Source organism: Penaeus chinensis, chromosome 10 (genome assembly GCF_019202785.1).
Source record: "Penaeus chinensis breed Huanghai No. 1 chromosome 10, ASM1920278v2, whole genome shotgun sequence".
In the NCBI taxonomy this organism is placed as follows: Eukaryota; Metazoa; Arthropoda; class Malacostraca; order Decapoda; family Penaeidae; genus Penaeus; species Penaeus chinensis.
Genome location: NC_061828.1, coordinates 37,992,523 through 38,006,662, shown reverse-complemented (window position 1 = coordinate 38,006,662; position 14,140 = coordinate 37,992,523). Strand labels below are relative to the sequence as shown.

Genomic DNA, 14,140 nt, shown 5'->3' with positions numbered 1-14,140 from the left:
GGTTTAAATTCTCGTATTGTTCTAAATAACATTGTAAACAGTATAAATTCTTCATTGCTTAAATAATATTCTTTTGCATATACTTTTCCGTTAGGTTTCTTTCGATCTAACAAAAATATAGGATAGATTTTTTTCTTTTCTTTAAAAATAAAATATTTTTCATGTTGATCTCGACATTGTTTATCATACCATATGATAACAATGATCATAATTGATAAAATAAACATTATAAATATTATCACTTCAATTAATGGCCAGTGAAGAGATATTCTTATCATTTTTTTATATTACTATATGTTTTTTAATGCTAACAAATATGGATAAATTTTATCAACTATAATTGTTTTAATAGGTGGGACATTATCTTCTACAAATATTGTATTTACTACACCATCGCTCTGATCTGATTTTTTTTTAACCTTTTGTTGTTGTGTGATTATATCATTAATTTTTTGAATAGCTTTTTTCCTTGCTTCAATTCTTTCCTCGTTTTCTTCTTGGTTCAAAATACGATTGTTGAATATGTCTCCGATTTTTGTAACTCCCCAAAATTGCACCCATATAATTTTAGATAATTTTAAATATCGGTACATTATATTGATAATGGTAGCAAATAAGGCTGCATGTTTATTACCACGTTTTATTTCTACGGCTAGGGTTTTTCTATGATTTTCGTGTCGCAACATTTTTCCGATAATGAGTGTCTTTATATCATAATTATCCTCATCAAATTTAAAGAGTTTATCTATATCATCATAACCAGTTTCTCTGTTCGTACTATACGGTGTCTCATCAACTTCTTTTTTAATAACATGATCAATTTGGTCATCATTTCTCAAAAAATTTAAGAGACTCTCAAACAGTGAGGATGCATCTAGCGCACGCAAATCACTATAAATACATTTCTCAAAGTCAGTTTTCCAATCATCACTATGATGACTTTCTTCAGATAAAAGACTATGTATATCCAATAATGTATTTACAAACTTTTCATTATCGGTAGGTAATGACATTTTAATAACCGGTCTATCTATTATATAAAGTTTAATTTCTTATTAAGATGTTATTTTTATATTATTCACCCCAATATGCATAATTTTCATATATAATATATATATATATATATATATAATATAAAGACAAAGGAATAGTATAGCTGGGTTACAAAGGAATATTTTTTAGAAATATCTAGGAGACTATGAGTCAATAGCCTTATAAGATTATAAAGAAAAAGAACATATAGGAATATAAAGAAAAAGAAAATAATAATGTCTAAACCATTACCTTTTATCGGTATTGATCTTGGTACAACTTATTCATGTGTTGCCATTTTCCAAAATGGAAAAGTGGATATTATTGCCAACGATCAAGGCAATCGGACTACACCGTCCTATGTAGCTTTTAATGATAATGAAAGGCTAATTGGCGAAGCTGCAAAGAATCAGGCGGGGATAAATCCTACTAATACCGTCTTCGATGCTAAGCGTATTATAGGAATGAGTTATGATGACCCTATTGTAAAAACAGAAAGGAAAACCTGGCCATTTGAGGTTACTAATAGCGATGGTAAGCCGAAAATAAATGTAAAATATAAGAATGAACTAAAATCATATTATCCTGAAGAAATATCTTCAATGGTTTTATTAAAGATGAGAGAAACTGCTGAGGCATATTTGGGTACCACAGTGAAAGATGCAGTCATTACAGTTCCAGCTTATTTTAACGATTCTCAGCGACAAGCGACTAAAGATGCAGGAACTATTGCAGGATTTAATGTACATCGAATCATTAATGAACCTACGGCCGCAGCCCTTGCTTATGGAATTAACAATAAAAATGAAGAAAATAAAGAAAATGAAGAAAAAAATATATTAATTTACGATTTTGGTGGTGGTACATTTGATGTATCGATCTTAACTATAGATGATGGAGTATTTGAAGTCAAGGCTACTGCGGGAGATACTCACCTGGGAGGTGAAGATATTGATGATGTTATGGTAGATTACTTTGTGAAACATATCAAGGAGAAATATAGAATAAATATAGCGGATAGTAAACGGGCAATGCGACGCCTAAAAACTGCATGTGAACAAGCCAAGAGGACATTATCGTCATCTACTCAAGCTGAAATTACACTGGAATCTCTATACGATGGCACTGATGTTAATTTGTCTATATCTCGTGCTAAATTCAATGTACTTTGTGATAAATTATTTCAAAGTACATTAACTTTCGTAGAAAGGGCTTTGAGAGACGCCAAGATGGACAAAAGTTCTATAAATGAGGTTGTGTTAGTTGGAGGATCTACCCGCATACCAAAAGTACAAGAACTTTTGAGTAATCATTTTCAAAAAAAATTAAACAAATCTATTAATCCGGATGAGGCTGTAGCATATGGAGCCGCTGTGCAAGCAGCCATTTTATCTGGAAATTCATGTCAATCTCTAAAAGATGTTCTTCTTATCGATGTGGCTCCATTATCATTAGGCATAGAGACAAAGGGTGGTATAATGACTGTGTTGATTGATAGAAACACAGGCATACCAATAAAGAAGACTAATACCTTTACAACTAATGAGGACAATCAAAAAGAGGTAAATATTAAAGTTTATGAAGGAGAACGTCACTATACTAAAGATAATAATTTATTGGGTACATTTATTTTGAGCGGCATACCCGAGGGTAAACAAGGTGAGCCTCAGATCGAAGTAACCTTTGATATTGACGCTAATGGAATTTTGAATGTAAAAGCAGTTGAAAAAAATAGTGGTATTGAACAGAGTATTACTATCAAAAATGATAGCCGTTCATCTAAAGAACAAATTGAGAAAATGGTTCAGGAAGCTGAAAAGCATAAGGAGGAGGATATGAAAATGAAAGAAGCTAGTGAAGCAAAAAATAATCTATATCAAACCTGTTATACAATGAAGGATTTAACAAAATCTACAACGGCTAATAGTAAGGGGTATGAAAACCAGATAGATGAGGTAATCTCATGGATTGATGAAAATCCTAAAAAAACAAAGGAAGAATACTTAAAAAAAAATCAAGAATTGAACGAATTACAGGAGAAAATATTAAATGATTTATCTTGTAATAAATCAAATAAGGACACTGAAGATACACTAAAAGCAGAGCCCGAACATGAACCAAAAATTGAAGAAGTTGATTAAATATTCAATTTATAGAATATATATATATATATATATATATATATATATATTTATATATTATATTTATAGAATATATATATGTTAAATTTATAGAATATTATATTAAATTTATAGAATATATATATTTATATATCAAATTTATAGAATATATATATTTATATATTAATCAGAATATATATATTTATATATTAATCACTATTATCACTTGTTATATGTGGTTACTATCATTAGAATGATTAATATTTTCCAATACTATAAGATAAATAAGATAAATAAAAATGTATATTTTCTTGTTGAAAAGGTATAATTCAAATATACTATAAGATAAATAAGATAAATAAAAATGTATATTTTCTTGTTGAAAAGGTATAATTCAAATATACTATAAGATAATTAAGATAAATGTTTATTTTCTTGTTGAAAAGGTATAAATAAAAGTATATATATTTTCTTGTTGAAATAATTTAATATTACAAGAAAATTTATTTAATATTACAAGAAAATTTATTTTTCTGTAACCTCTGTAACCAATATCAACAAAAATATATAATCTTAATGAAAATATATAAACAATATCAATATAATCTTATTGAATATATATAAACAATATTATCAAGAATATATTTTATTATAATTTAGTATTTATTATATTGATAATTATAATTGTAACATTAATATTATATGTTGAGAATTGTAACATTAATATTATGTTGATATCGTATTTATGAAATTATATATCGTACTTATGAAATTATATATCATACTTGATTAGTTATTACAACTATACAACTAATATTAAAGTACATTTCTTGTATCAACTAACATTAAAGTGCATTTCTTGTATATCTTGATAATAAAATATTTCCAAAAATAGCAAAGTGTATTTTTTGTTAAAATCAATATTAAAAATCAATATTATATTTAATATAATATTCGCATGGGGGGCTAGGAGGAAGGTGAGAATCAAAAAATAAATAGGAATATTGATAGACCCATTGCAAGACTCACTGCTTATTATATCATGAAAATAATAAAAATGTTAAAGGTAAAGGTAAACACAATATATTGTTTTTATATTTATTAGTTATTGTTTTTATATTTATTAGTAACTGTGAGGTCCTAAGAAATATTGATGCATTCTTTGGAGATGGAGGGCACTGCGGTGATTGTGGAAGTCTCGCTCTTAGTGGTAGATCTATATGGTGGTTAATCTGCGCCACAACAGCATCATCAAACTGTTAATGAAAAATACCATTCAATATGCGCCACAACAGCATCATCAAACTGTTAATGAAAAATACCATTCAATATGAAAGGATTTATCGTTAATGAAAAATACCATTCAATATGAAAGGATTTATCATTCAATATTAAAAAGAGAAATATAATATATTAAAAAGAGAAAGATGAATTAATCCAATAAATTATCATCCTCCAATAGTAATGAAAAGAAAATCATTCAATAGTAATGAAGAAAAAGATTATCATTCAGATATAACAAATTAATAATATTTTTTTTAATTTTAAGTACTTACGATAAACATATCGAGTTCCTATTTAGGGAGAAGATGAACCCTCTCATGTTCCATGGTAAACAAGATAGGATCTCCAGTTCAAAAATAATAATAATATATGGTAAACAAGGTCTCCAGTTCACAAATAATAATACTGATATAACAATATTTCCAAATAATAATATTGATATAACAATATTTCCATGATAAACAAGATCTCTATTTCACATATAATAATATTGATAATCAGTATAGATCTCTAGTTTACATATAATCTAGTTTACATATAATCAGATAATATAATAATCAGATAATCAATATAGATCTCTAGTTCATATAGATCTCTAGTTCACATATATCTCTATATATATATATATATTATCTTATAATAATCAATGATTATATAATCAATAATCAATAGATATTATCTTATAATAATCAATATAGATATTATCTTATTCACTTAATAATCAATATAGATATTATCTTATTCACTAAACAATATAATCAAATCTTATTCACTTAACAATTATCTTATTCACTAAACAATATTCACTTAACAATTATCTTATTCACTAAACAATATATCTTTTTTTCACTCAACAATATATCTTTTTTCACTCAACAATATATCCTCTATTATTGAAATTATGTAACATATCAGAACATTCACAAAATTCCTCAAAACTACTAAGCTGTTCAGGTATTCCATAATCAACACGGTGATTAAATCTCCAACTAACGAATCCCCTCAACTTGGTCAACGATGGACAGAGAGTGACCATTTCACGAAGGATTATACAATCCATATATAAGGATGATACTAATTGGAGGGAGGTAAGATGTTTAAGAGATTTCAAAATCTCTAATATGAATGAAGCTTTTGGTTCATAATGTGAACCATAGTGGATATGGAGACTTTCCAGCTCGCGTGATCCTGTCAAGAGGTATCGTGTAAGTTCTTTTCCAACCTCCCATGTTGAACACATCGAACAGCATTGTTGGAGGTAATGTTTCTCCAAATCGCATTTGGATGTCATTGTCAATTCCTTTAAATAAGGGAACGCTGACGATTGCCGAGGAGGCAAAGTAAGATGTCCATATGTCTTGATTTTAGAGAATGAGATATTGAGAATCATGAGATTGGGACAATTGTGTGCCATTTCTGAAATGTGCCCATAGTTAATTGTTATTTCAGACAATTTTAAGACCGTTAGACCATTGAGATTATTTTGACAAAGGGCACGAGACAAGCTGAGAACAACATCATTACGGCATTTGTTCATCTCTAATTCTTTCAGATTCGGTAGAGCTTTTGACATTGAGTCTATACAAGGAGGGGGTTTTATCAGTTTGATGATTTGGGTGGCAGGGCAAATCTTACTTATCTGAAGAAGTTCATCGGTATTCAATATTATCTCGCTTTCCTGATCAATAAACACTTCGTCACGGAGAACAAGTTGTTTGAGTCCAAGCGTTCCAGAGATTTTCTCATTTAGTTCTAGGATTGCAAATGTCATTTGTTTATGATATAAACATTTGAGATTTTTCAACTCTATCAGGAGCTTCTGTAAGTCATCAACAACTTCTTGTGATACTTTTCGATGTAGACTGTTGTCAAACAACCAGAGTGAGACAAGATCACGACACTGCACCAGATCTGCGATCCTCGACCCCGTCCTATTAAGTGATGTTCCAGAATATGTCACGTGAAATTCCTTCAATCTCAGACAGTGTTTAGCAACAGATCCAATGACATGATGGTAAGAGAAGTAAATATGTGGTAAAAATATCTGGGGCATAAGTTTTAAAGTTGTCAAATAAGTAAAATGTTGAAACATCATGGAACAATCAATTTTTGCATCTTGAGATTGGTTATCTTCACATAAGGATAATTTCTGTAATTTTGAGCACTTGGTCAATTTTTTGAACAACATTGATTGACCTCTTAGTTGCTTTAATATCCATTTATCACAAAATGTTCTCAAGTTACATAATGGAATAATGTCTAGAATAATATTATATTGTCTAAAGTTTATTCGCTGTTCATCTTGACAGATTTTTTTCATCACCAATTCCACATATTCATCGACCAATGGTAAGGGAATATTGTTGATAATAAAGTCTCGTGTATCGGAAATCACTGAGCTGATATCTCGTTCAACTTTACGTCGTTTTATTGCAAGTGGCCTGATATTTCTTTCATCCTCTAATCGTTCTATTCCAGCAGCAGCCGACAGTGTAATATCCACTACACTGTCAAGAACAGTAGATTCTAGAGTACCGGAATCGAAACAATTCATTCTAAATAAATTCTAGAGTACCGGAATCGAAATAATTTATATTACTTCTGAGGAATCGAAATAATTTATTTTACTTCTGAATCTAACAAGTTATATATTTCTAAAAAATAAATTTAAGTAAGGTTAAAAATTAGTTTATTTAGGTAAGGTTAAAATATCTTATTATGAATCTCAATTCATTTAGGAATATCAATTATAATTTCAAATAGAAATCACAATTCTTTTAGGAATCTCAATTATAATTTCAAATCACAATTTTGATTTCTCGAATCACAATTCTTTTAGGAATCTCAATTATAATTTCAAATCACAATTTTGATTTCTCGAATCACAATTCTTTTAGGAATCTCAATTATAATTTCAAATCACAATTTTGATTTCTCGAATCACAATTCTTTTAGAAATCTCAATTATAATTTCAAATCACAATTTTGATTTCTCGAATCACAATTCTTTTAGAAATCTCAATTATAATTTCAAATCACAATTTTGATTTCTCGAATCACAGTTCTTTTAGGAATCTCAATTATAATTTCAAATCACAATTTTGATTTCTCGAATCACAATTCTTTTAGAAATCTCAATTATAATTTCAAATCACAATTTTGATTTCTCGAATCACATTCTTAGATCTCATTATAATTTCAAATCACAATTTTGATTTCTCGAATCACAATTCTTTTAGGAATCTCAATTATAATTTCAAATCACAATTTTGATTTCTCGAATCACAGTTCTTTTAGGAATCTCAATTATAATTTCAAATCACAATTTTGATTTCTCGAATCATATTTTTAATTATTCTTTGCTTCATACCATAAGATTATTGCATACCATTACCATTTTAAGATTATTGTATACCATATTAATTACCATTTTAAGATTATTGTATACCATATTAAGAATAGAAGTAAAAAATATATATTTCTGATCATCCTCCGATTACACCTTTACCTCTGATTACCCCTTTACTATCATCGATCCGATGACACCTCTACTGTAATAAAAAGTTGTTTTAAATTACATTTAATTATATTATAAATATTTAGACTTTTTAGAATGTCTTGAAATAATATATTTAGACTTTTTAGAATGTCTCGAAATAATATATAGAATGTCTTGAAATAGTAGAGATTTTGAAATAGTAGATTTTAAAATGTTCAAAGTTGCATTTATTTATATTCCCATTAAATAATCAACAACTTGTCATCGTTATTACTTACCATATTAATATCTGCTACCTGTAATGACTATGCCATCAATAGAATACACAGTATTCTCCATCATACAGCAGCATTCTCCATCATACAGCATCATCCATCTATTAAAAGAAAAGTAAATATCTATAGAGTATGATAAATGACGGACACTTGTATTAATATATTTTTGTATTCATTCGGGATCTCAAATCTCAATTTTGATTTCTCGAATCATAATTTTTCAATTTTTTTTTTACTTTATATCATATTTTTTACATTTCAATATTTTCCATTTTAAGAATAGAAATTAGAAATATATATTTCTGATCATACTCCGATTACTTTTAAGAATAGAAATTACAAATATATATCTCTGATCATACTCCGATTACATCTATATTTCTGATCATCCTCCGATTACACCAGATCATCCTCCGATGACACCTTTACTGTAATAAAAAATTGCTTTGTAATACATTTAATTATATTATAAATATTTAGACTTTTTAGAATGTCTTGAAATAGTAGATTTTAAATTAATTGAAATAGTAGATTTTAAATTAATTATATTATAAATATTTAGACTTTTTAGAATGTCTTGAAATAGTAGATTTTAAAATGTTCAAAGTTGCGTTTATTTATATTCCCATTAAATAATCAACAACTTGTCATCGTTGTTATTTACCATATTAATATCTGCTACCTGTAATGACTATGCCATCAATAGATTACACAGTATTCTCCATCATACAGCAGCATTCTCCATCATACATCAATAAATTACACAGTATTCTCCATCATACAGCAGCATTCTCCATCATACAGCATCATCCATCTATTAAAAGAAAAGTAAATATCTATAGAATATGATAAATGACGGACACTTGTATTAATATATTTTTGTATTCATTCGGGAACTCAAATCTCAATTTTGATTTCTCGAATCATAATTTTCAATGTTTTTATCAAATTTTTTACTTCATATCATTTCAATAATTTTTTACTTTATATCATTTTATTTTTCCGTTTTAAGAATAGAAATTACAAATATATTTCTTATCATACTCCGATTACATCTATATTTCTGATCATCCTCCGATTACACCTGATTATCCTCCGATTACACCTGATCATCCTCCGATGATACCTGATTATCCTCCGATTACACCTGATCATCCTCCGATGATACCTGATTATCCTCCGATTACACCTGATCATCCTCCGATGATACCTTTACTATCATCGATCCGATGACACAATTATATCTAGAATATTTAATTATATAATTATTTAGAATGTCTTAAGATTAGATTTTAATATTGATATATTTATTTATATTCCCATGCATTTATTTATATTCCAATTAAATATAATATTCATAGTTGATTATTATAACATAGTTGATTATTCATAGTTGATTATTATATTCATAGTTGATTATTAGTTGATTATTATATTCATAGTTGATATATTCATAGTTGATTATTATATTCATAGTTGATATATTCATAGTTGATTATTATAACATAGTTGATTATTATAAATAATCAACAACTTGTCATCGTTATTACTCACCATAATATATGGCATCGTTATTACTCACCATAATATATGGGATGAACACTATTATATATCCATCTAGTAATGTCAGCAATAGATCCATCTAGTAATGTCAGCAATAGCAACACTTGAAGTTTTGGTAGCAATAACTATACCATCAATAGATTACACAGCATTCTCCATCATACAGCAGCATTCTCCATCATACACAGCATTCTCCATCATACAGCAGCATTCTCCATCATACAGCATCATCCATCTATTAAAAGAAAAGTAAATATCTTAAGAATATGATATCATTTTATATCATTTTAAGATTATTATGTTACTTCATATCATTTTATATCACTTTAAGATTATTATATATCATTATATTGTATATATCATTTATATCATTTTAAGATTATTATGTATCATTATTATTGTATATCATTTTAAGAATGGAAATTAAATATATATATATTTCTGTTCATCTATATTTCTGTTCATCCTCCGATTACATCTATATTTCTGTTCATCCTCCGATTACATCTATATTTCTGTTCATCCTCCGATTACACCTGATCATCCTCCGATGACACCTTTACTATCATCGATCCGATGACACCTTTACTGTATTAAAAAAGTTTTTGAATTATCTTTACTGTATTAAAAAGTTTTTAAATTATATCTTAAATATTTAATTATATTATATATATTAAGAATGTCTTAAGATTTGATTAAAATATATTCCCATTAAATAAAATATTGATAATTATAAATAATCAACAATTTGTCATCGCTATTACTCACCATAGTGTCATCGCTATTACTCACCATAGTATATAGGACGTAGTATATAAGTATATAGGACGAACACTACTAACCATAGTATATAGGATGAACATTATTATCTGTTCATCTAGTAATGTCAGCAGTAGCAATAACTATACCATCAATATATTACACAGCATTCTCCATCATACAGCATCATCCATCTATTAAAAGAAAAATAAGTACCTATAGAATATGATAAATGACGGACACTTGTATTAGTATGTTTTTGTATTCATATCTATATATTGTAATATATTATAATAATAAATAATAAATAATGAAATATTATAATAATAAATAATATATTCATATCTAATATATATATATATCATAATAATAAATAATATATAATCTCTATATCGTAATATCTGAATGAGTTAAATAATATACAATCTCTATATCGTAATATCTGAATGAATTATTGACCATTATACAATTCTCTCTTTCTCTCAACCTTCATAATATATGAAATATTATAGTTATTGACCATTATAGAATTTTCTCTTCTCTCAAACTTCATAATATATGAAATATTATAGTATATGAAATGGAAAACAAGAAATACAAATATAAGTTAAAATTCATGGAAAATGTGAATAAGATACCAAATAAAATCCAAAGAAGAAAGAAAAAAGAATATAAAATCCAAAGAAAAAAAAATAATATAAAATCCAAAGAAGAAAAAATAATATAAAATCCAAAGAAGAAAAAAGAATATAAAATCCAAAAAAGAAAAAGGAATATAAATTCCAAAGAAGAAAGAAAAAAGGAATATAAAATCCAATGAAGAAAGAAAAAGGAATATAAAATCCAATGAAGAAAGAAAAAGGAATATAAAATCCAAAGAAGAAAGAAAAAAAGAATATAAAAACCCAGAAGAATAAGATGAAAGCCATTGGTCAACATATATGTTTTAGTCACCATATATGTTTTAGTGTTTTAGTAAATGAGATACAGGAATAATATAAATAATAATGAGCTATTGATCACGATAATATATGTCCTTCCTCCTATCTCTCTTTCTGATATTGAATACGATTAAGGAATATGAGGTTAAAATATTGTATAATATATTAAACATTTTAATATGAGGTTATTTTAATCATTGTAATATGAGATTTCATTATGACATGTAATATGAGATTTCATTATGACATATGAGGTTATCATATATGAGGTTATTTTAATCATTGGGGGATAAGGTTATTTTAATCATTGGGGGATAAGGTTATTTTAATCATTGGGGAATAAGGTTATTTTAATCATTGGGGGATAAGGTTATTTTAATCATTGGGGGGATAAGGTTATTTTAATCATTGGGGGATGAATTTATATCATATATATTATATATAATGTATATAGACACACATATACATATTATATATAACATAAGATAGATTATTTTGTAATATATTAAAATATTATTATATTATTGAATTATTATATTATTGAATTATATGAACATTCAGACATTTGATACTCAGTTAAAATATAAACCTTCAAAACTCGATAAAATATAAACCTTCAAAACTCATTCAAACAAAAATCTTTCATATGTCATTTGAACTTTATAAACTTTAAAAACTAGAGCTTTCAAAACTCTTTCAATCATATGATCTTTCAAATCTCTTTCATTTATAAATATGAATCATATGATCTTTCAAATCTCTTATATATATATGAATCATATGATCTTTCAAATCTCTTATATATATGAATCATACGATCTTTCAAAACTCTATTATACTTATATGAACTTTCAAACATTTAATAATCAGTTAAATAATAATCAGTTAAAATATATAATAATCAGTTAAAATATAAATGTAATAGTCAGTTAAATATAATAATCAGTTAAAATATAAACATAATCTTTCAAACATAAGATTTGTAATTATTTGATGAAGGTCTTTCATATATGTCTTTCAAACATAAGATTTATAATTATATGAACTTATGAACTTTCAAACATTCAATAATCAGTTAAATGATAATCAGTTAAAATAAATAATAATCAGTTAAAATATAAACATAAGCAATATTATTTATAATATATATATAATATGAACTTTCAAACATTTAATAATCAGTTAAAATATAAACTTTCAAAAACTCTTTCAAACATAAGATAGATTATTTATAGATTATTTATAATATAAATTATATAGATTATTTATAATAAAAATTATAAACTTTAAAAACTCTTTCAATAATATAAATTATATGATGAAAGTCTTTCACATGTCTTTCAAACATAAGATTTGTAATCATATGAACTTTCAAACATTTAATAATCAGTTAAGTTAAGTAATAATCAGTTAAACTAAATAATAATCAATTAAAATATAAACATAAGCTAATAAAAATAATCAGTCTATATATTTATAAATAATCAGTTAAAATATAAACATAAGATAGATTATTTGAATGTATGTATATGAACTTTCGAATGTATATATAATATGAACTTTCAAATATAAACTTTCAAATATAAACTTTCGAAACTCTTTCAAACATAAGATAAATTCAAACATTTAATAATTAGTTGTATCATATAAACTTTCAAACATTTAATAATTAGTTTGATTATATTATATAATAATCAGATTATATTATATAATAATCAATTCAAATATAACTTTCAATTAATTCAAATATAACTTTCAAAACTCTTACAAAACTCTTTCAATTATAACTTTCGAAACTTTTCAAATATAAACTTTTGAAACTTTTCAAATATAAACTTTCGAAACTTTTCAAATATAAACTTTTGAAACTTTTCAAATATAAACTTTTGAAACTTTTCAAATATAAACTTTTGAAACTTTTCAAATATAAACTTTCGAAACTTTTCAAATATAAACTTTCGAAACTCTTTCAAATATAAGATAGACTATTTGTAATATATGAACTTTCATACATTTAATAATTAGTTAAATTATATACTTTCAATCCTCATTCATATATATAATGATAGATTATATATGAAGTTTCAAGTAGAGAGACGAGCAACGGATATAGCTATCGGTCCTTCTTTATATTATATGAAGATTCAAGTAGAGAGAGATACAAGTTGAGAGAGAATATGAAGATTCAAGTAGAGAGAGATATAAGTTGAGAGAGAGACAAGTTGAGAGAGGAGCAACGGAACATAGCCATCGGTCCTTCTTTATAATATATAAAGTTTCAAGTAGAGAGTGAGAGAGATAGAAAGTTTGAGAGAGGAGCAACGGAACATAGCCATCGGTCCTTCTTTATATTATATGAAGATTCAAGTAGAGAGTGATACATTATATGAAGATTCAAGTAGAGAGTGATACAAGTTGAGAGAGACAAGTTGAGAGAGGAGCAACGGAACATAGCCATCGGTCCTTCTTTATAATATATAAAGTTTCAAGTAGAGAGTGAGAGAGAGATAGAGAGAGTTTGAGAGAGAGAGGAGCAACGGAACATAGCCATCGGTCCTTCTTTATAATATATAAAGTTTCAAGTAGAGAGTGAGAGAGAGATAGAAAGTTTGAGAGAGAGAGGAGCAACGGAACATAGCCATCGGTCCTTCTTTATAATATATAAAG

The 14,140-nt window shown here is 26.4% G+C and overlaps 1 protein-coding gene across 1 annotated transcript; it reads left to right on the top strand.

The window, feature by feature from the left end:
• The first annotated feature begins 1,268 nt into the window (after nucleotides 1-1,268).
• On the top strand, nucleotides 1,269-3,173 carry LOC125029969 (heat shock 70 kDa protein-like). The gene has a single exon (XM_047620163.1). It carries the CDS (start codon nucleotides 1,269-1,271, stop codon nucleotides 3,171-3,173), a length of 1,905 nt encoding a protein of 634 aa, XP_047476119.1.
• Nucleotides 3,174-14,140: the final 10,967 nt, after the last annotated feature.